At 36.7% G+C, this 24567-nt stretch overlaps 1 protein-coding gene across 4 annotated transcripts in view; it reads right to left on the reverse strand.

Moving 5' to 3' along the window:
- The window catches only part of AP3B1 (adaptor related protein complex 3 subunit beta 1), a 153651-nt gene that overhangs the window by 21433 nt on the left and 107651 nt on the right, over positions 1 to 24567 (reverse strand). For all 4 annotated transcript variants that reach the window (XM_058043881.1, XM_058043880.1, XM_058043883.1 and 1 more), the window contains exons 23-24: positions 9119 to 9350; positions 6172 to 6256 (exon numbers count right to left, since the gene is read on the reverse strand). In XM_058043881.1, the coding sequence (XP_057899864.1) occupies positions 6172 to 6256; positions 9119 to 9350 (317 nt within the window). The remainder of the gene's footprint in view (positions 1 to 6171; positions 6257 to 9118; positions 9351 to 24567) is intronic.

Below are 24567 nucleotides of genomic sequence, written 5' to 3' on the forward strand. Positions count from 1 at the left end.
AATTGAGGCTTGGAATACAAACACTTAACTTCCCCCAATACCTAGTGAACTAAATTTCAGTGTATTTAACTTATTCATTTATATTTTCAAGAATCTCATTAATATAAATGATGTTTATACAAAAAATTACATTAACTTTTAAAAATCTACTGGACAACTGGTTCAAGCTGCACTGAAGCATCTCTCAGGTGGTGTTGCTTTAACTTTCCTGAAAGATAAAGGTGAAGCAGCTTACCAGAAAAAATACCCAAAGTTTCTCAGGGCAACAGAATGTGGTTTTTGATTTCAAAAATTAAACACTGTGTTTTCTGGTATTAGCATGTGCAATAAGTTGGTAAGTTACAGCCTTAGAGGAACAGGAATACTTAATGAGAAGTTCTTAGAGGGAAGCTTTAAAAGGATCAAACAGTTGGGGATGTCTTATAACAGTACCTTTCTAACAGTAGCTTGCAAAATCTGTTATGTATTTAATTGTGAACTTATGGGCAAATGACATTACACATCGCTACTCTTACTGACTCCTTAAAAACTGCTAAACTGTACATATTATATTTTTAAAAGACTAACATCACTTTCATGACTCAATTGCAAGTATCACATGAATTTATCTTCTGATGCATACATCAAGGTGAACAAAAGAGAGACAAAGACAATAATGCTCCCACAGGAACAAAGGGAGACTTACTAGCTCCACGATAACTGACACTGCAAGACTAAGATTCAGCCCTTCAGAAGATGCACAGTTTAAAGATTTCTGCACACGTCTGTAGCTAGCACTTGCCATTTGAAACTCTTGGCTATTCCTTTTCTCCTCTCAGTTTAGTTGCTTTTTTTTAAAAATTGGCTTTGAAGGGCTCCTGGTAAAGAAGTTGTCTACCATAACTTTAGAACAGTGATAGCAAAATCTTCTTTAAAACTGAAGTAAATAATGCTAACACTTGTCAATGACTTCTTTGAAAATTCCACAATAGCAGTGGTTAAAATTTTAACTTCCAAGGCTTTTAATAAATTAGTATTCTAATAAGACTGGGAATATTATTGCTCTTGATTACTATCCTTTTTTGTTTCATTCCTAGCAGCAGCTTGTCCCAGAATATATCTTTCCCAAACCAGCTTATTGTTTTTGTCTTGTATTCACAAAAATCTCCACACATGTTAAAAAAAAGAACATGAGAGGAAGAGCAACACTAAGAGAGAATTAATTTCCTGCAAAATAAATATGGAATAGAAAAGTATAGGGGACTTGACTTTAGTCTTGCTGAAGAAAGGAAAGGACTGCATCCTGCTTTTGCATGAGAAAAAGGCCAAAGCAATAGAACAAATGAAAGCAGTTGTTCATGTCCAGCCTTGTTTTTTCCAGGTCAGTCATTTATCTTGGCGTAATTTTGTTCTGGAATAGGGCCAACTGACTACTTTAGAGTAATGAAATAAAGAGAAGAGTACCAGACTGCTTTTCTTACATTTATAAGCAACTTGGTGATCTGCTGAGAAAGCACTAGGGAAGGAAACAGCAAGAAAAAAGTGAAAATGCAAGTGACAGTGATCCGAAGAAAATCCTGCATCTCCAACATTAGTTTTTAATATATTCCATAACATATTCCACTACATAGTTTTAATCAGAGGCTTTTGTGGAAGCATCTACACCTGAATGCATGTTTGCATTCAACAGAAATACTGACTGCTACCCAACCAACCCTCTTCATTTACTTGCTTTGCAGCTAGAAGTTCTGCTTGGGAAGATTTCTACATCAACACAGAGTGAAGTGAGCAAATTTCATGCTGCAAAAAATCTCTTCCATTGAAAATAAAATTCAGAGCAAAAGCTTCTAAAATAAGATGAAACCTGCAGAGAACAGACTGAACAAAGTTTTAAAATCTCATTCACAGAATTTACTTCATTTAAGGAATTGCTAGATTCTTTCTGCTACACCAAACTCTTCTGGAGTAATCAGCAAAATGTTTTCTTTATATAGTACAGGACAGATGAAATGAACAGACATACAAGAGTATGTATTCTCCTCATTAGAAGGAGCGGGTCCTTCTGATGACACTGAGACACTAAGAAATGCCAATATAAGGTAACCAGCTATAAAACCTCTGTCATGTCACACTATTTTCCAATTACTGAATTATTTTGAAAAAGAATGAAAAGCACAAAAGCCGTTGCTTTCATTTGATTTTTCTTCTTGGGAGTTCTGGTTGTGTTTTTTTGCACTTAAACCTTGAGAAAACAAGGGAGAGGAAATGCAAAATCAGAACTAGGGAGAGAGATGCATGGCATGGACATCTCTCCTACACCAAACAGTTTCAAAGAAAGCTTAACAACTCCCTGCGTATTTTTCAAAAGAACAGAAAAAAGAAGAGAACCAGTCTCTCTGTAACTTAATTTTATCTTTAAAGCTGTGGTTCTTTTATGGTTTTGGGAACAACTAAGGTAATTTGGAAAGAGAGAAGGGAAAAGAATAAGACAGAAAATGTAAAGATAAGCTTTCAATGTTATAAAAAGGACATCTCTTCACCTTTAGTTTTTCATCATGCCTACAAGAAATTGGAGATTTGCCTACTGAGTTATACAAACATAGACAGAAATTAATAATGCTAAATACACATACAAAAATAGAGTAAGGGCATGTAAGGGCTCTAACTCTCTGTCTCTATAACCTTCCCTGTCTTTCATCTCAAGGGATTCAAATATTTTCATTACAAGGATCCATGGGCAAAATTCTGACATAGCAGAGCTCCCATATAGTTGTTCAGACATCTCAAAAAACTAGTAAGCTGAGAGAAAGACTTGAGAATATCTGAAAAGCAGAGACATGCAAGACAATAAAGATAACACAAGTGGTAGGATTGTTGACATGGTGAACACTAGGAGCTCAAGGATTCAACTAACATGGAAATCTTTAAGATCTGACATGGGGAAAAAAGGAAGTAATTCCACAGTCAGTGAAGTATTGCAGATAGTCTGTTATATCAAGAATCCATTCCAACCTTTTCTTTGCTCAACTGATGCCTACCTGCTTAGCTAAGGCTCAGGTCTCTTACTTGGATGGTGAATACACTAAACTTTAACTAGAATTCAACAAGGTAGCAACTTACCTTGCATATGAGTTAGCCAATAACAAATTGCTCTAAACTCCTAAACTGCGTACATCCTGCTTGCAAAATGAGAACAAAGTAACAAAAAAACAAAGAGTAACATTCAAAAAATCTTTTAAAAGGCTGAATCCCTCCATTTATTCCTCTTTAACTTTCTGCTTGAGAGGCATTATCATGCAGAACACCAGTGTGGCTGAAATAGCTGCCTCTGGAAGGAAGTGGCATAAGAAAAATAACAATGAAGAGATGTTCTCACAAGTACATGCTGTCAACATCCTAATATACATTCTAAATAAATGCATTAGGCACAGTTCTCAAGTTGAGGCATTTCACCCTACTTTAATTAGATGTGTGATCTTGGTAAGGTTTGCTTACCAAAAATAGTATTTGAGCAGGAGGTCTTTTAAAGCTCATTCCTTCAAACCTCTATATTGCAGTTTCTCCTTCATTGTCCTTGACTTGTACAACAAATTCAGAAAAATATCTAAATATTCTATGACGCATGTTAGTTTTTTTTCTTTATACAGTTTGTATTTATTGAACCACTAGTACAACAGTACATCCCTAAGCTGAAGGGTAGTGTTTGCTATGCAAAACACACAGTCCATGATTGGCATCTAAGACCAATTGATCTACCCATTACCACTATGTCCCTACCCCCACAAGCTTTACTACAAAGCTATTGATTTAAACACTGCCGATCGGTTTCCATTTTCTGATTTTGGGCAGGCCAATTAAGAAAGTGAGTAATTGTGATTACACTGCTTCAGGATCAATTACATTTGATGCAAGATAAAGTGCTCCTCTTAGAACAACGTAAAGAAAATTCTTATGATCAGGAACACTACTGCTGAATATGCTTCTAGCAAAAATGTAAAATAACTGACAACATCTTTCACAGAGATATGTTAATAGGAAATACGAGAATATAGACACCTTTGTGTGCACATTATTTCAACAACATTTGACAAACTTCTAGAAGTCATTCCTTCTTTTGGATAAAAGCTTTTTGAAAAGTATAATAAGTTACAGAGCCTGCAGCTGAGTTCTTGAAGACATTGCTCCCGAAACATCACAGTGCACAGTTTCTTCAGTGATAATGAAGATCAGTAGGATTTTGAACAAAATAAGTGTTCAGTGTAAAATAGCAAATTTAATGCAAATAACGTTTTACCTATTTTTATACTATTTTCTAGGAACTAACAGCAAAGAAACAATGCCCTATCAATTAGTAAACTAACAAAGCAAGCAATTCCTATTCTTAATTTAATTTTAAACTTAGCTTGAGCGCTTTTGTCATTGGACTCACATTGTCTAAATCATTAAAATGAATACACCACTGAGGTCTGAGGCAAATCTATTTACAGTGATGTTACTCATAGTCTGGTTGGTGTTCAGGAATATTGATCTGTCTTGTTTGTCTAATAGGAAAATAATAAACAATTACTAGGCAATGTTGGAGAAAGTAATCAGTTTTTATATATCACTAATACAGCAGACCTCCCAAAACATAAAGGTGATGATCTGCATAAAATCAATGTGTTATGCTACATTGCTTATCCTCATCACTGCTAAGATTCTTAGCAACAAATGGTGTAAGTTAAAAATCAAATAATTGGTAGACTGAAATTACGTACTTGAAAGAAAAATATCTGCTTTATTTTAAAAATAATATTTCTGCTTGATAAACTATCAAGAAGATACTATTTTATAAAATTCAAAATTTATTTAGATAAAGAGAGTCAGAGTCTATGATTTTGAAGCAATTTTGAAACTGCACTGCCTAAAAGGGAACCTCCTTCCTAAACAAACATCAGGCAACAGATCAAAGCTGTTTCCAAATTCCAGCAGACAGCATACAGACCAGCTATAACAGCATGACGTGCATAAACTACATGCTGCAGAGATTTTGCTGGAAGTACAAATATGTGTAAACTGTCTATGCAGGAGCATCTGCTGTACAAGGAATAGTAAAACCTCCTTGCCCCCAGAACAAGAAATGTTATTTTAGCAGTGGTACTTTAGGAATCACTTGGGTACATCTCTATAATTAGGATTTTCATGCTATCTCCAATAACTTATCAGTTGAACAAGCTGTGCTTAGTAGCACAGCTACTAAGTATACTAAAATTGCTACAGAAATTTTCCAAAGGAAGAAGTATAGAACTTTCACAAAGGGCTTCCCTTAAACTGAAATGCAGCAATATGACTGTCTATTCAATATCCCTGTTTTTGTACTGAATATTGAAAGCTGTGTTTCTCGCAACAAAACATATAAAAAATCCATTACTTCAAAATATGTCAAAAAATTAAATTGTGTAGGCCTATATATGCTTCTGCACAGTTTAAAAACTCCATAAACCTGACAATCCCCTAAAAGAAGGTTTCAAGTTTTCTCCCATCCATTTCTCTCCATTTATTTTTTCCCAATGTTGAAATTAATCCATTTTCAAATGCCAGTTTGTAACAGAACTCTCACCGGGTGAATGGGTTCCCTGCTAGCCTAAGGCAGAAAGAGGATGTTGCACATGCCAATAATGAGCACAAAAAATGTAAATCAGGCATATTAGACAAGATTTAGTTGGCCAGCCAATTACTTGGTTTCATTCTCACTGTTGATTTAAAAGAATCTACAGCATTTCTTCTGTGGGCAAATTTTGGGGTTGTTTTCAGGCAGTCATGTTACAAGAACCATAAGCACCCATAATAAAGACTCAGGGTAGTAAAACTGCTCACACTGTGTGTCATTTTGACCTGTTGTTTCTTACAAGGGAGAACACACACAAAACACTAAAATAGAATAGTCAGACATGACTGCCCCTTTCCAGACAATGTTAACAAGAATCCCTAGAAGAATGGGACAAAAAAATAAAGCTTCTAAAAGTAAAACTGAACACTAATAATGTGCTATTTCTCTTAAAACATTGTGGATGTATATAATGTTGTAAATTTTGTTTAATTCTTTGAATATTTAATAAAACAGTGAGTCTGATAACACCAAGTAGACTTCCAATGAACACTAGTTTTACCTTCCAGGAGCAAAAAATTACCTTCCCCCTCCCAAGAACTTACCATAACTGGAAACTGGCTGTCTGGGTAGAATCACAGAAGTCAATCCCCATTGTAACAATAATGGATCCTCCAGGCTCAAGACACTCTGCATGAAGAGATTTTTAAGAGGTAAAGTACACATGCAAGGCAACAGAAGACATCAGATGCAATCCCCCAAACTTCACATAACTAAAACCCCCAAAATGCTCTGTAAGAAAAAATCCAACAGTTGTAGTTTTATTACAAATAGGCATTGCCCAAATGTCACACTTGCATGTTTAAGCATCCTGGACTCCCCCTCTCACACTGTTAATGCACATGAAATGCTGCCATTTCAGTCCTAAAGCTCTATCAACAGAATAAGGCCTTGTATTAGAAAAGCAAAGAAAGGAAAGTTATCTACAGAAAAAAAAAAATTGAAGTGACATCCTCGTAACTGTGCACAGATCCAGCACTGAGATTTCATTTTCAATAACACAGGTTTGCAGATTTAGTTAGTAAATTGCAAAATACAACAAATAAAATCTACATTAATACACACAATAGAAAATAAGCTGAACTTAAAAAGTTCATAATTACTGTGGTTTACTTGTGCCTCAATATTCTACTTGCATTAGTTGGAAGGGAGAAGAAGGACTATGAACACTACAGGGAAGATGACTTTGTGCTATACAAACAGTGCAGACTGAGACACTCTTGGCAATGAAGATATCAAGAGACATACTCATTCTTAGATTCTTGGTTAAATCACCACACTATTTCCCTAATGTTGTAGAGATAAAGCTTTTAGTTAAAGTTAAAGGCTTGTAAGCTTCCTTGTAAGCTCTTTCGTACATAAGTAAAAAGAAGCATTGAAGCAGACTTTGCCTTCTCAAGATTACAACAAAGAGCTGAAAGCACACTTAAAAAAGAGGAATTAAAAAATAATAGGCAGGCAGCAAAATGTCTGATTTACAGATTATTCATAATCTACCTGATACTTTTCAGGAACTGAAAGCAGATAGTTGCTCCATGACAAAATGTAACAAAATTTAACTATTTGAAGATTAGGTTTGCAAAAATGCAGAAAAGATAGAGTTAATGCTCCTAGCTGAAGTCTAAACTAACACTAGGAATTGAGTAGGAAAAAAAGTATTCCAAGGAGTCTATTTAAAGCACTGAAAGTTTAAAGGTTCCAGCTCAAATTCAGAATTAACTCTATCAAAGTCTTTGAGCTTAATGTTTTCAAAGGGAGTTTCAAATACACTTAAGAACAAGAAAGTGTTGTGCACAGGGATTTGGGTGAAATAATTTGAACCATTTCTACTGGAAGAATCAGGACAATTGCCAACAGTACTTTCAGTGACTGAAGAAAAACTAGACTTATATTCCAGCAGGAATACCTGTCTATGCTGACACTTCTTCTGTTGGGTCTGCTAGGTAAATGGTAGGATGTGTTTTCCAAACACTGGAAACACAAAATGTAGTAAGAACAGGGTGCATAGGCTTAGTTCTACACAAAATGATAAAGAATACAGAAAATTTGCATTCAAGCAAGAAAAATAACATTTTTGGAAGAACTACAGAGCTTATTTTCTGCAGAAGAAACCAACAGCTTTTCAGGACAAATACTGCAATGTCTTTCTTGGGGAAATAAATACTTTAGAGGGTAGGATTGCTTTGTGGAGCTCAAGGAACCTGAAGTGGATAATTAATTAATTCCACATTTTTCCCCCATGTTTTTATGTGAGACAAGTGAATGTTACTGTTAATTGCTATACTACTGTGGCTATAGTATCTCCTGATCTGATTAACAGTATTTCTAGATTTCTACTTGTAAGCCTTTGTGCTTTATTTCTTTAAAATGTTTGCAGGTAGGGATATAAAATAAAGCCCATGGGCAAAACTAACTTGACATTTCAATTCTGAGCTGGACTTATTTTGAGGAATAAGCAGCAAAATGTTCACTTAAAAAAACCCAAACTAATAGAATTCTAAAACTAACTGCCTTGATCAAGCACGCATCATTACCAAGATGCAAAAAGTTATTATTATTAATTTAAACTCTGATATAAAATATAGCATTGGACAACTGCTTTTGTAGCTATTTGGTGTAAATCTGCATAATATTTTCTGTTAAAAAATTATTTCAATATTTAGAACCATTTAATACAAACATCTTAGCTACTTAAAAGCTAAAAGCTTAAAAGCTTAAAGAATACTCTTTAGTTCACTGTTCTGCTTTAAGAACACGTTCCTGTATTCTTCTATTATGATACATATTCACATAATAGTGTAGCTCATTGAAGGAAAAGAATTTTTATTATGAAACAGAGACACTTCTGCTCCTTCTGATTATACCACAATGTCCTAAAATAAAGAATTGTTGAGCAAAGAAAGCAGATTGTGTATATAGGCATTACTCTTGAAAAATCTTGCTGTGATCTGTGTTCTTTCTGAAGTTTTATACTCTTTTCCAGAGAAATTTAGCAAAAAACCATCCTGATTACAAAGTAGAAAGTAAAACAATTTAGATCAGGTCTGACTACACATTGCTTTTTATCTAATCTAAGCAGACACAATTTGTGGAACTATGGTAGACATAAGCTAAACTAAAACATAGACTTCCACTCTACTGTGATAAGCTCACAAGGAAATGGCAATGCTCTGAGCCACCAATATATACATTTAGAATCACTTAAAGATTAGTAAGAAAATAATTGTGAATATAAAATCAAAACCTCCTTTATAATAGAAGCCCATAATAGCCAGTCTAAAATAAGTAAGAGAATCAAAGTTTGTAGGGATGCAGAAAGGTTTGGTCCTAACAAGTTGATAGCTGATGAGTGTCTGTGTAGATATATACACCTACCCTCCCCACCACACACACATATATGAGTATACACGTAACTATGCAAAACCACTTTCCTGTATTTGAAATTTTGCTGAAGATTAAGAACCTGATTTTTTAAAGATAGGATATGGTTACCTATTGGATTAAACTCATGCATTCTCATGCCTGGAGGTAATTTCTTCTCTCCAATGTGAATGTTCTCTATCTTCTGATCAGTTGTATTTGTTACTGTCACTTGCACAGGTACCATATGATCACCCAAAATGCCTGGCTGTCTTGAGAAGTGATAATGGGCTGCTAATCCTTTCCCACTCATTCGATGAAGCAGTTCATGTGTTTTTGTTGGCACAGAGACTTGCATAGCGACCTGTTAAGTATAACACAATAGTTAGCAAATGCTGTAAATCAAGAACAGTAAAAATGACAATTGAATACTGCATTTTTCACTCAGTTAGAGCACCTGCTTTTAAGCTGGAATTTTAGTGAACCAGAAACCTGTGAAATACATAAGCAAATTGCAGTAATAGATATTAGACACAGAGCCTAAAACCATTTCTGGTGCTGAAAATACCTTTGTTGTAGCTATCTCACTTTCCATAATAAATCTGTTTTCAATTTTTAGCTTTACAGTTAGCTATTAAATTATCACGTTTTTTAAGAGTTACAGTTAGTTATGTTTTTTTCCAGAAAAAAACATTCTGTGCATCAGAATTCAAGGGTATCGCCAAGCTCATTGTGTAAGGTGAAAGTAGAGAGAAATTGTCTTCTGTTTCTCTTGTTAAAACCACAAAAAATGTTGTCTAACAATTACATTGCTGAAACAGTAAAAACACAGTTATATAGAGCAGAAAGATGCTGACACTTTTTAAATAGTCTTGCTGCTAGAAGCAATAAGAAAAATCCTAAGGATGTTTCAGTGCAGTCTATCCTGCAGAAAAAGCATTAAGAAAAGACATTCAGTGTGCAAACAAAATCCCAGATACTTCTGACAAGGAAATAATGAGCTCAAAAGTAAGGAGTTCAGGAAATATGAAAACAAGTGAATTTGAATCCTTTACACAAGTTTTAAGGAAAGATCAGAGTTACTTCAAATGATATTTATAAAATAATGACCTGTCACATGACCAGACTTATAACTAACACAAAATGACTGGAAAGGTATAATTCGTATGGACCTTCAGTTACTGAAAACTCAAAAACTCAATTTGAATAGAATTCCCAAATTTCCACAGATTAACAGTCTTCTTAGTTTTCTAGAAATAACTGTCAAGGTCAAACTCTCAAAAAAATGCCTATGTTATCAAGAAATAATAAAGGAAATACCTTGACTAATGAATACTTTATTGGTACACAGAAAGAGACAATAACAGTAAGAGGTTATTAGCAGTCAAATTAGCATGCTATTTAAACCATTACTCAAATAATGACAAAACTCAAGTTTTAAGATGGAATTTAAACCTTATTTTTAAGCACAGCCTCTGGCTTTTAATATTCAATTCAATTTGAGCAGGACATGCATAATAGAAAAGTTCTTTCATGAAATGGTTCTCCCATTTTACATTAGCAAGTTTAAGATCTATGTTTAATTCATGTTAACAAAAGTATTTTGCAGTACAGTAGCCTCTTTGTGTTAACTTAGGGCTGGCTTTATTAATGATATTTATTAATAGGAATGAAAACTTAAAAAGTAGTCAGAACTCAGTTAAGTAGATATACAGAAATATAGAGCCATTGAGGTTGGAAGAGATATCTAAGTTCTGTGTCCAACTGTTTATCCTGCCCTACCATCTTCAGTAAACCATGCTCCTAGGTGTCACATTCACATGCTTTCTGAAGACTCCCAAGATTAGTGATTCCACCACTTCCCTGGCCAGCTCATTCCAATGCCTGATAATTTTTTCAGTGAAGAAATTTTTTCCTAATACCCAACCTAAACCTCCCCTGGCAAAACAGGAGGCTATTTCCTCTTGTTCTATCATTTACCTGGGAGAAGAGGCCAACCCCCACCTGGCTACACCCTCCTTTCAAACAGCTGTAGAGTGAGAAGGTCCCTCCTGAGCTTCCTTTTCTCTAGGAAAAAAAACCCCAGCTCCCTCAGCTGTTCCTCACCAGACTTGTGCTCCAGACCCTTCCCCAGCTCTGCTGTTTTTCTGTGGACTTGCTCCAGCACCAGAATGATCTTCTTATAGTGAGTAGCCCAGAACTGGACACAACACCGGAGGTGCGGCCTCACCAGTGCTGAGTACACAGGGCCTATCCCTGCCCTGCTCCTGCTGGCCACAGCATTGCTGATCCAGGCCAGGATGCCATTGGCCTTCTTGGCCACCTGGGCACAGCCTGGCTCATGTCCAGCTGCTGCCACCAGCACCCCCAGGGCCTTTCCAGCCACTCTGCCCCAGCCTGTGGCACTGCCTGGGGTTGCTGTGACCCAAGGGCAGGACCCAGCACTGGGCCTTGTTGAACCTCTCACTATTGGCCTCAGCCTTTTGGAGCTTTGCCTTTTAACAACCTGTGCTGGCTAGGCCAGACCCCCTGGTTGTCCTACCTGTGCTGCATGATGGCACCCAGGATGAGCTGCCCTAAAATGCATACACATAGAGAAAAAAACTGTCACTATAGTTAAATTGTAACACTGATTCAAGTTTTACTGAATCCTTCTGTAATTTTTAGAGATTTTAATCTATGCCTATGCCCCCTTCGGCATTATTTCTTCTTTCAGTAATAAAAAGCTTGTGAGCCCATTCACTTTTATTTTCAACATCATACTATACGTAGCAGCAAAACCACACAGGACCCTCAGAATAATGACATTATGTTTAAGTAATCTTTCTTTGTACAGAACATTAATTTTCACTTGCATTTAATGTGGCAGTGCTAAAAATAAATAAAACATACGTATGTTGAACAAAGCAATTTAATTCTGGAAAACTGGAGTTTTCAAAACCTCTACTTGCTAGTAAGGATTTTGAGCTGAAAAAGGCTGATGTGACTATAATGTGATGTATTTAACAGCTGCATCAGTCTGGTAAACAGAGTTTTGTTTTAATTCTAAAATTTTTAAAGTAGTTGAGATAAAACCCATGGAGCAGGTACTAGCAATCACTCTAGGGTTAAAATAAAACCACACAGAGTTAACAGAACAAGAAGCATCTACTAACCAGGAGATAATCTCCTACAAATCTTACACAGCATATGTTTAAATAATAGAAGTCGTTTGTGTACCTTTGGATGGTTTATGAAAATAACCAATCAATTCTGCAGACACAACATTATTTCTAAAGGAAATCTATGTGACTCATGATGCCTGCAGATACACAGAGACAAACCACACATATTTTATCAGTTTATTACAGTAAGCAAATAAGCGTGGAATGAGAGTGCACATAACTGTCTACTTAATGCTTACTGAAACATTTATAAGAGCTGTTATCTCCCTAATAACAGACAGACAGTGTGCAATTTTAGAGAGGAGAAAAGCTTCATATTTTTTAACACTTCACTAAAAAGTAACTGAAGAGTGTAAAATGAAAAATACTCTGTGCAGTTAGCTGGTAATGGACCATATTATCAACTCAAGTTAGATTTATAGGATACAAACTAGTCACTAATAGTTATTTTATGACAGATTGTGTCTGCTTTTTTGGGTTTAGATTATTAAGATTAAACTTGCAAAACTTTTTTTATATGGCTGTTTAGAAAGACAGTAAAAAAAATTAAAATATTGACTGCCCTCCCACCCCATTTTGACTGAAAGCAACCACACGTAGGGACTCCACACTGATACTGTATGGTTATACTTTCTTGGTACCAGTTCGACTAGCCAAAAGGCTGACTGCGCACGCTGAAAAATAATTCATCACCCTAAAGGAAGTATTTTTAAACTAACTCTTGTATAAGATCAAGAGCAACATCAGGGTTGTGACCCCTCCCCCCCACCCTTAGTCATGGAGAAAAAAAGGGAAAAGTATAAGATCACTGACAGTAGTAGTTGTGGCTTTCTTTATTGCAACTGAGCTAACTAGTTACAAACCACTGAATCCTCCCAATATGAACATGTTTCTTTTTGCCAGCTCAGTAAGTTCTTATTAATTAAGCTTACATTGATGCAAAGAACTATTTTCCCTAATTATTTAAAATAAAAATCACGACATGGTTTATTAAACCTACTACAGAAAAGAGAGGTGGTCATACATTCCTCTCTGCAGTACCATAGCGTCACAAAGAATCAGAATGGTTTGGTCTGGGAGAGATCTTAAAGAAACATTGTTACTATTAATACTATTATTACTACAGACACAAAATTCAGTTTGTTTTCTTTTGTACTTGTTCTTTAGTATAAAAATCCTGCAATAATGAACATAGACTTATTTTGATCATGTAAATGTATATATGTTTGGATACAATATGTATTATTGGGAAAATAAATTTGCTTCTAAGGATGAGGAAAATTATAATTCTATTCCTCTAATTTACATTCTGTTAAAGCAGTGGACTACAACATTTAATCTAAGTAATCCTCCTACTGGCAATATCCATGACATAATCCAAGAATTACCTACTCAGCTGTGAGAGCTATAACCTCTCTCACACTCATAGTGAGGCTATGCTCCAGTAACTCTGCAACAGCCAAGAGGAGAAGGGCTATCACACAGTCCAGCCACATTTACATGATCTTTCAACTGAAGCCATGAGAGCAACTTAACTATAATTTTTTAGTATTAGGAGAAAGGTGGAAAAACAGATAAACAAAAGTCAGCTAGTGGCAGGCAATGTCTTCCTTATACAGCTCTTAAAAAAAAAAACAACTCCTAATTCATAAAAAGATAAAATAAAATGCAAACAAAGAATGTCAGCTTCCTAGTTTGTATTATTTCAAGAGGCTCTTGGAAATCCCAACATTACAGCATACCTAAGTCACAATAATATGGATTGTTAAAGTGATGACAGAATCTCCTGAGAGGGAGCAAGGAAACCAAACAAGAAATCAAGCTAGCTCCTATTTGTACAATCTAAGAAAAGCACTGGATACTGTAATTTAATTTGGGCTAATTTATCTAGGCATACAGACACTCAAGGACATATGCTGAATTTTGGAAAACACTTTCCACCAAAGGTGCCTCTAACTGCTCTACATCTACCAAATATCTTCTAAAAGCATACATCCTAACTCCCTTCTTTTTGTGTTGTCACCAACTTTTAGGCTTCACACTTCCTGTAATTATTAACATGTCAATGAGGCTAATTGAAAGTTACCATATTATTGATTGTATCTTTAAACTGTTACCGGACTCAAACAATTTCAGACATTATAAAATGAGTTCCCAAAATTGTTACTTGATTTCAATATTGATAGATTAATACTTTTGTCTGCAAAATCTTGCAAGAAAAATAAAATTTAAAAGAAATAAAACCCAAAACTGCTCAAATAGCTACCACTGATTTTTAAATCATCCGGAGATGGATCTCAAACAAAAGACCACTTTTATTATGCTGCTCACAGTTTGCTTCTGTAACGCTGCCAAAATTAATTGTTTCTCTGCCCTTTTTTTTTTTTAACTGTAATATTTGTATGGCTTCAAATCATCCTTCCAAGAAGAATCACATGCTCAAGGTAATCATAGAACAGCTTGGATTGGAAGGAATCATAAAGATCATCAAGTTCCAATGTGCCTGCCATGGGCAGGCACACCTTTCACTGGGTCAGGTTGCTGAGAGCTCCTGCCTGGCCTTGAACACTTCTGGGAATGGGGTAGTCATAAATTGACTGGACAACCTGTTCCAGTGCCTCACCACCTTCACTACCTTCACAATATCTAATTTAAACCTGCCTTCTTTCAGTTTGAATCCATGCCCCTTGTCCTGTCACTGTATGCTCTTGTAAAAAGCCCCTCTTCACCTTTCTTGTACACTCCCTTCAGGTACCACAAGGCTGCAATTAAGTCACTCCAAAGCTTTCTCTTTTCCAGCCTTTCCTCACAGGAGAGGTGCTCCATCCCTCTGATCTCTCTGTGGCCTCCTCTGGACTCCCTCCAGCAGGTCCCTGTCCTTGCTGTGCTGGGAGCCCAGAGCTGATGCAGCCCTGCAGGTGGGGTCTCAGCAGAGCAGAGCAGAGGGGCAGAATCCCCTCCCTGCCCTGCTGCCCACCCTGCTCTGGATGCAGCCCAGGACACGTGTGGCTCTCTGGGCTGGCAGTGCCCGTGGCTGGGGCATGTCCAGCCTCTCAGCCACCAGCACCCCCAATTCCTTCTGGGCAGGGCTGCTGGGATCTGTTCATGCCCAGCCTGTGCTGGTACCGGGCCTGCTCTGACCCACGGGCAGCACCTTGCATTTTACCTTGGTAAACTGCATGAAATAGCCTTAAGTCTCTTATGAGAGAACTTGTCCATTTGCCTCTGGATGGTATCCTGTCCTTCAGGTCTGGCAACTGTACCACTTCATGTAGTGTCATCTGCAAATTTGCTGAAGGGGCACTTGATCCCTTTGTCTATGTCATTAATGAAGATACTAAATAACACTGGTCCCTGAGTGACACCACTTTATCACTGATGTCCATCAGGACTCTGAGATGCTGACCACCACTCTCTGGAATGCGGCCATCCAAACACTTTCTTATCCATCTAACAGTCCACCCATCAAATACATCTCTCCAATCAGACAGAGGGGGAGGCAAAACAGAGAGAGCATGAGGGCAGAATGAAGGGGGCCCAAAACCACAGGGAAATCCCACTTGTCCCATTATCCCTCTTCATGATTGGATGCCATCTGATCCCCACATCCTTCTTCATTGCAATCTAACCAGTTATAATGGTACTTCTACTACCCTAGTGTCCTCCCCTTTTCCCAGCTCCTATCACTTGTAATGGACCATGTCAAAGGTTTTACTGAAGTCCAGAAAAATGCTATCTGTAATCTTTCCCTTACCCACTGATGCAGTCAACCCATCATGGAAAGCCACTGCTTGGTCAGACAGGACCTGCTCTTCCTATAGCCATGCAACTACATCAGCCAATTCCCTCAGGACTCTGGGATGCATCTCCTTGGGTACATTCAGGTTCCCCAGGTGGTCACAAACCTCACCGTCTCTTCAGTGGGAAGGACCTGGCTCTCCCAGTCTTCATTCCCTTATCCACCCAGTCAAGAGGTGTGGGAAGAGTTTCCCACTGAAAACCAAGGCAACAGTTGGTAAGTACTTCAGCCTTCTCTGTTTCTGTTGTTACCAGTTTTCCAGTTTTCCAGGGCTGTTTATTAGAGAGGGTACCTCTTCTTTGACCTTCTTTTTCTGGTTACTGTACCTGTAGAAGCCTTTCCCATTATTCTTTGTGTCCCTTGCCAGGTTCAGTTCCACTTTTGTTGCCTTGGCCTTTCTCATGGCCTCCCTACACAGCTGTGCTTCATCTCTAAACTCTTCCTAGGTCACCTGTCCTGGTTTGTTTCCCTTAACTTTGACCAGCAAATTCCTACTGAGCCATGCCGGTCTCTTGCCCCCCTTGGCTGATTTCTTGCTCCTGAGGATTGCCAGCTCTCATGCTGTGTGCAAGAGTTCCTGAAAGATCTGCCAGCTCTTTTCTACTCCCTTGTTCCTAAGGGCAGTCTGTCAGGGGATCCCACTGACTAGGTTCCCAAAGGCCTGGAAGTCTGCTTCCCTAAAGTTCAGGAGCTGAACTTTTACTCCTTAGCCAAGCCCTATCCTTCAGGGCTGCACACTCCACCAGCACGTGATCCCTGCAGCCCAGGCTGCCTCCAGTCCTGGTGTCCAGTTAGCTCACTTGCACTGGTGACCAACAGATCCCGTACCACATTCCCTCTGGCTGTCACCTGCCCCAGGAAGGTGTCCTCCACGCATTCCAGGAGTCTCCTGGATTGCCACAGCCCTCCAAGCTACTTTCCCAACAGCTGCTGGGGTGGCTGAGTTCCCCTGCAGGCCACCACCCTCGGGCACAAGGCCTCCCGTGCTGGAGCAGGAAGGTGTGGTCCATGGGCTCCCCTTGGTCAGGTGGCTGTAGCAGAGCCCAGCCAAAGGCTCCCTTTGCTGCCTCAGTCTCTGACTCCTACCCACAGCTTTGCACCTGCTCACAGATATAAGCTGTGAATCCAGAGATGATCAAAATCTTCCGTAGTACTAAATTATCTATTTTCTAATACTTTTATATCCCTCAGATTTTTTCATATGGTTTTCTTAAAATAGAATCAACTAGACACAATTGCAGTTACTCTATATCAATAGAAACTATTGCTCTTTGAGCATAAATATGACTATATGATATAAAGGAACAAGAATTGGGCCTTAACCTGGAGTTCATGAACAGCAGAAAAATCTTAGTAGTTCCATACCAGACAAATCAGGAACTTCCAAAACAGAGTGTGCACCTGTTCTGTGTAACTGGGGGGGCAGTGAGACAGCTTGCATTTTGCATAAATAATGGAGCCTAAAGATTTGTATTACAATAACACCTGGTTTTATGTGAGATTTGGCATCTTTGCCTTTTTCTTCTGCTGAGCACAATGAATCACATGAATAATCAAATGAAAATATTAGTAAAATATTTTTAAATGCCACATATGACAAAACTCCATTAGCAACAAAATGAGAATATTCTCATGATTAAGTCTAAGTTATTAAACAAGTATGAAAGGAAGGGCTACAGTCAGTCACATAATTATGAGACACAAACCTTGGTATAAATTCAGAAGTACACATTCTCCTCCAGAAGGTCTGCTGGGACCATTAGTGGACTGTAAAAAGGGCTTAAAAAGACACCAAGGAAATTTTTTTTGTAGGAACACTAATAGAAAATTCCTACACTTCAACTGGTGAAATATCTGTGTATGGAAGATCTCAAGATTTTCTATCCTTTTGTCCTATGTATGATTCCGCGAGGTGAAAACCACATGGTCTGGTGGCTGATGCATATATGAGACTTTCATCAAGCAGCATGAAACACTTTGTCATTAGGCGTTTCAAATAAAAGGCATTCTCCCAATACAAAGCCAAGTAATTTACTTCAATTCAGTGATTCCATTTTTCCACTGACCACTAAACAGCAAAGTCTGAGAACCGCACTTTGAGGTATGGTTTAGTGGTGGCCTCAGCAGTGTTAGGTTTGCAGTTGGACTCAATGGTCTTTTTCAACCTCAATGATTCTTTGATTCTATGATTACCTGAAGCAGTTCAAGAGTTAGAAGAACAGAGTAAGGTGTCAGCCTCACCTTGCATCCTAATTATGAATTTGAAATAGTGGACATTGCTGAGAAGGATTAATATGGATTTTGGCATTGAGTCTAAATGACTTCAAAGAAGTTCCTACAAGTGGTTTCTAGTACAGTATTTTGATTTTTGGCAAACAGCCAGTACTCCAGAGACCTCTAAAGTGAAAACACACTGTACCCTACTGGCCATAACGTATAATCTTACAGTTAGATTTATACAATAACAACTCCTGCATATTGGTTCCTTTCAATAGAAGCATTTAGCTCAAATTTTTCCCCAGAAAAGGACATCATCTGTTGGGATAAGTGTATAATTTAATTGAAACACATATTACACTTGTGGGTAATAATACAGTATTACCCACAAGCCAAAGTGAATTCTACCTTTAATTCACTATATTAAAAATCTAATACAGGTATTTATGAATGCCAGAATATAAATTACATCTTTTCCACCTTCATACAACTATATTTGAATCTTGTTCACTACACTGTTGTTGAAGAATGCAACATGCTATTCTGGCTTCTATCAGGACGATCCTAATGCACAGCAGACTACTCACAAGGACAAAAACCTGAAATAAGCACTGAACTCACTGCATGTAGACGTCTGTATCAGCACTTCCTCAGTGCAGGAGTAGAATCTCTGTGTGTACCACACTACATCTCTTATACTTGATATTGACGTGCCAATTTTCTCCAAGTTTTATTTAATTATACACATAATATTTTAACCTAAACAAATCCATAATCCTTAGACTGCAAAAAATTATAGCTGACCTGAGGCCATGACAACATTGTTTTTCTGTGTTTTGCTTTCCTTAAGCTTTGTTTTCCATCCTTAAAAAGCAAGAAAAAAAATCCTGCACTAGTTAGTAGTCTGTTAAGCAACAAAGAGGTTTATTTATAACAAATTACCTTCAGTTTATTTGTTTAAATTTAAAAGCACTATTGTTTTGACTCAGGAACAAAATTCGTGGTGTCAAAAGACATATTCACCCTTCACAATGACATTTCTTTTCACACCTGTAAGAAGAAACACCACTCAATCCCACCCACACTGCTCAGAACAATGCAAGCAACACCAAGCACAGCATGCTGCCGTCAAAAGCCTCACCCCATGGATGTCTCTAATGAAGGCTTCACTGTACACACACAGACACTGAATGTAGGCCGTAGCTGTAGCCATGGTTAAGGCCTTTAACTATGTGGACGACTGACAGCAAATTAGGTAGGTAACTTTTTCTCATCTACTTTTGCAATTATCTTGGTCCTACTAATGTAGAGTATTACTGTTACTATTGTCCAAGACTGCCACAGATTGTTAGCTCACTGAGCATAAATGCAGCAGCAGGAAGACTGTGACAATGACCATTATTAAAACTTAGTCCATTTTAAAGTATCTTTTAGTACACAAATGTATTTCATAGTAGCTCAAATTTATGATTCATGTAGCAAGCATACATTCTAATGGTGCTGCTGTTACACTGAAGGTCCTTCAGTGAACTAGAATCATTTTTATACATTTTTTTCTTAAAACATTCCAATGCAGTAATAGTAAAGTTTTACACAATCCACCTTTTGCAGTCATGAACTCCTAAACTGCACTACACAACTGAAAGATGTATTTTAGAATTATTACAAATGTACATTTCCCCAATTCTTCTGCCATTTTCAAATCAAGAATATAGATGCCAGAGACTAGAAACAACAAGCAACACTTGCAACCACATAAAGATGGAAATGTTTCTTAACCCAAGTGAACAAAAGTTAAAACGGAAAATTTTTACGAACTTCACAGAAATCAATATGAATTATGAAGATTCTAGAACTACCTTTTTTAATCTTAATATGTCAAGGCCCTGTTCATCAAGCCATTAGGAGAAAAGCATGTAAAAATAAGATGAAAATCTGGACCAAAACAAGCTTTTAAAACCCATCTCTGTGATATATAGTGTTTAATCATAGCATAGTTCAACAGACTTTTAGAGTCTTCTGTCTCTCCAATATCCTCTACAGTCTGTGGCATAGGAGGGCAGGAAACACTTCTAAATTATTCTGATTTGAGAACACAATGGCACATTGTGTACCAACCTTTTTAAAAACAACCTTAACACTTGTTTGGAGGTGGGTAATGGAGGGTATCCCCTTGCTGCAACTGTTAGCAAGAACTTCTAAAGCACATTAAAATGCATCTGCATTTACATAATTTAAAACATTCCAAGTCACCCCATTTTAACAACTGCAACGTCCTTGCATTTCACTTTGTACTGCTAGCCTACAAATCACGTGGCAATACACTACTAGTGCACAATAGGGAAGGTACGGCCTATTACCAGTAACATCTCTCCACTTGCTGAATTAGTCCCATGCTTAGCTTTTACTTTCAATGATCAAATACTTATTTTCTCAAAAAAGTTTTACTCTTAACATTTTTGGACAAAAATCTCAGTATTATAATTTGAATACGAGGTGTTTCATGCCATGTCCTGGTGATTCCTCAAGTAAAAGTGCAGATGCTGTTGGTTGATGCAGATGCATCAACCAAAGCCTGGTTATTTATTTTTTCAAGTATGCCAAGCTAAAAAGAAAATCAAAATTTCAGTGATGAAGATGGTTTCTTAGTTAAAAAGCATTTATTTCTATTTCCATCTATATTTAACTAGTAGAATTTAATTTCAAGGCTTATAGACTCTCTGGATAGTTGGATATATGTGGAACTGGAATGAAACAACTTAAAATTACAAAGGACCCCTATGGCTTTTGGAGTCATCCCTCTGTACAAAAATCCAAAACTATAATCAGTCATTTAAAAAACCCACAAACAATTCACAGCTGTAACTGAAGGAAGAAGGCTTCTAAAGAATTTTTGCCATAATAGCAGGAGTCTTTGAATGCAGAGACTATGAGAAGTTGTATTTTGAATAATTTCTACCTAAAGCTCAAAATTTTCCTTCCTATTCTGATGTATAGTCCTCAAAATACTCATCATAACCTCACAATGTTGTGGTGGAATGTAAGAACACTTAATACCGGAAAACTCAGTTTTCTATGTTTATCAATTTTATGTATGATATGGGGAAAAATGTGAAATATTTTAACTTGCTGAACTGATAGTTACATAGATAGTTTAAAAAAATAATTCTTTCTCCACATCTCAAAAAAAGTAATGTATTAGGCATACAGTTGTAATGAAGCTGAATTGACTATTAACTATATTTAATGTATGTTACATAAACATATTGACAGCATTCTAGGTGACATATAAATTTACATTCTACTTCTGTTATAATTCCAGTTTTGCAGTTAAACAAACTTTGTCATTGGATCATCATTTACTGCGACCCTCTGAAAATAAAGTGAACACTGATTAACATGCTTTCTGGTACATGCTGTGTCTCTGTCACTAAACAATGTCTTATTTTAAAATTCTGGTTCAGAATCACTGCTTTGACAACTACTGTCACTGTTCAAGGTCTGCACGAAGCTTCAAACTGCATATTATCACCCATTGACAAACTCGACATTTTATGAAGAGCCCCTTCTCACTCTGACTTATCCTCCTTATCCTGTGTAAATAAGTAACGATTCATTTTATAACCTTGACTTTAAAGTCCAGCCCTTCCACCCTCTTTTTTCTTCTTCCTAAACAAGTGACAAAGAACAAGGAAGCTGATTGAAGGGGTCCATTATGTATCAACTTAAAGAAAGGCAAAGTGATTGATGAAACTAGCAGTCACCTTCACTGCTAGCTACAGCACCTGTATCCTTTTTGTCAAATGACCTGAAAATCCTGCTGACAGTTTAACATTCACCACAAGGATACACTCTCTAGTACTGTAGTTTTGAATATTTTTATTTGCTCAGAAATTTGTGGGAACATTCTTTAAGATGGAACTACACATTTAAAATCAGTAGCAATTTGTATTTTCTTCAAACAGATCTTGTGTCTTCTTAACACTTATCTCGCAAAACTATTAAATAAAACTTGCCAGTAAACTGGCGAACCACAGCTCCTCTGCAATTGTCATATATTTAAATTGTTCCCATTATAATCACTTTTACAGTAAGATTTGCCAATGGTGATAAGAGAATCTTACTTAATTTCCTATCACAGAAGAAAATAAATTTCCAGGTGGCAGACTAAGTTTTAGAGCTTTTCAGTAACCGTCATTTAAAAACAATACCAAACAAACAAAATCCTCCCTCATACACCACTTCTTCTTTAATTATTATTTTCAGTTTTAAACAATATTTGGCTACTTGAATGCAATTCTGGGTTAGCAGATCAAGTAAAACCTCCTTTTAGTCTCAAAAAGAAGATTAAAATTGCCAAACTCAAACCATTCATATAGTACTAGAAATGGTCTTCTGCTCTCTGAATGAAATAAAATTTTCACTGGGGAAGTGACAACTGAGAGGCAGGAATACCTCAAAAAAATGACAATGTTGCACCCCCACTCCAGCTTTACTCTGTGTGGGACAGAGCACCATTTCCTTTGGGCATTTATTACCTGTTAAAAACCAATCTTTTGGTGAGTGGCAGTTCAGGGTTTTTGAGAGCAAGCTGCAATATTTCTTCGGGTCTGCAGAGTCATAATTAAAGCTGAACTGAGTGGAATTGGAGAGGGAAGGTCAGCGAGGTGCCGTATGAGAGATGAGGCTGGGCTGATGGGCACCAAATGAACAAATTATGATGGGCCCCACTCAATGTGATGAGGTCAAATGCTTGTTTCTACCCACTGACAGTTCAATTTCCCTGAAATGTCTCTCGGTTCTCTATGAGCTAATTATGAATGAAAAGTTATCAACTGCCCTCACCAAAAAGAGCTTTCTTGGAGCTTTTAATGTCAAAATATTGTTGGAAACACATGCTGGCCAGCTTTTTAGCCAAACAATACCTAGAATAAAGTAAATACCGTTGTTATACAATATACTCTCATCCTACAGCATAGATAAACATTCAACTGCTGTTAAATACATAAGTAAAGTTTTATAAAGTAAACCTGCATTAATATTACTGTTTATTACGAAAAGACAGTGTGCTTATAGTTTTCTATAACATAAACATAACTTTCATACATAACTTTCAAATATTTTCATCTTAGTCCTGATTTGCAAGAAAACACTGCTGGATTTTTAGGTCAAAAGTAACAATGTCCAGGTATATTTCATCATATTTCAGCATAACTCTAAGGTGACTGATAAAAATACATAGTTTTTCAAGAAACTTTAGTTTTCAAAGTGTCCTGACTGCTTTTTTAAATATTATCTTTTGAATATTCAAGAACATATGGTAGCATATGCTTGAAAAATTTTAAATAAACCATAAACATAGAAATTGTTAAATACCTATAGAAAAGGTAGATCTATGAACTTAAGGGAAAATGGAAGTGAAGGGACTTTAAAATAGCAATTCAGAACAGGAGTGTCTGAGAAATTTCACACTACTTATTTCCATAGAGAAATAATTTTGATAATTTATTTGGGCACAATTATTCTGTTTATAACTGCTTTGAATTTAAGAAATGAGAGAGTAGTTTTAATGTTTTGATTCGGAATGCTACTTTGTTTTTCCTTTATTACAAAGCTGTTTTTATCTTATACATTTACTTACAAGTCAGGAATTTTAAAGCAAATTCCTAGAAGTGACAGAACTTTACTTTGCAAAGTATTTTATATGCATATACTTGGCACCGCACAAGATGGGACTGTCTGAAACCATGAATTATACCAACTTCTAAATTCTACCAATTAATGCAATGAAAGCACACACATAGTTACAGCAGGATGTTAAAGTCAGAGGGCATCGGATATATATTGATTTATAAACTAGAATTATTTGTCAGATGTTTAGAATTTCTCATAAATTCTCGTAGGAATAATGTAAAAGGAACTTTTCAGTAAGTGTGTTGCAAAATTCAATATATTTTAAAGGTTATTTAAAGAAAGTGTCTAAAATAAGCAACTGCAAAAGAATAAGAGAAATAAATCTAATGTCAATGTTCAAAGCAGTCATCTATGTGTTCAGCACATACAGTTGCAATATAAATGTAAGTCTGAAGGTTTTCAGTAGAGCACAGTATTAAATTTATCAGTATAACAGTTGCTGTCACTGTGGTTGGCATACTGTCTTATTAGACACACTGTTGATCAACTGTTATTACAACAACAACAACAAAAACTATGCTGTACAGAGACTTCATGTTAAAGTACCACAATTAAGAACAGAGAAATGCAGTTCATTTATTACAGAACCTTTTCAGGAAGTTGGTTTTTACTAATTCTTATTGTAATTGCATTGTTCTAATCCTGTATTATAAAGGCAGCTGCTTGCCTATCATTTGTACTTTCCTCGTTAATCCTGACTCAGTGAA

The sequence above is a fragment of the Melospiza georgiana genome, chromosome Z, assembly GCF_028018845.1.
Source record: "Melospiza georgiana isolate bMelGeo1 chromosome Z, bMelGeo1.pri, whole genome shotgun sequence".
In the NCBI taxonomy this organism is placed as follows: domain Eukaryota; kingdom Metazoa; phylum Chordata; class Aves; order Passeriformes; family Passerellidae; genus Melospiza; species Melospiza georgiana.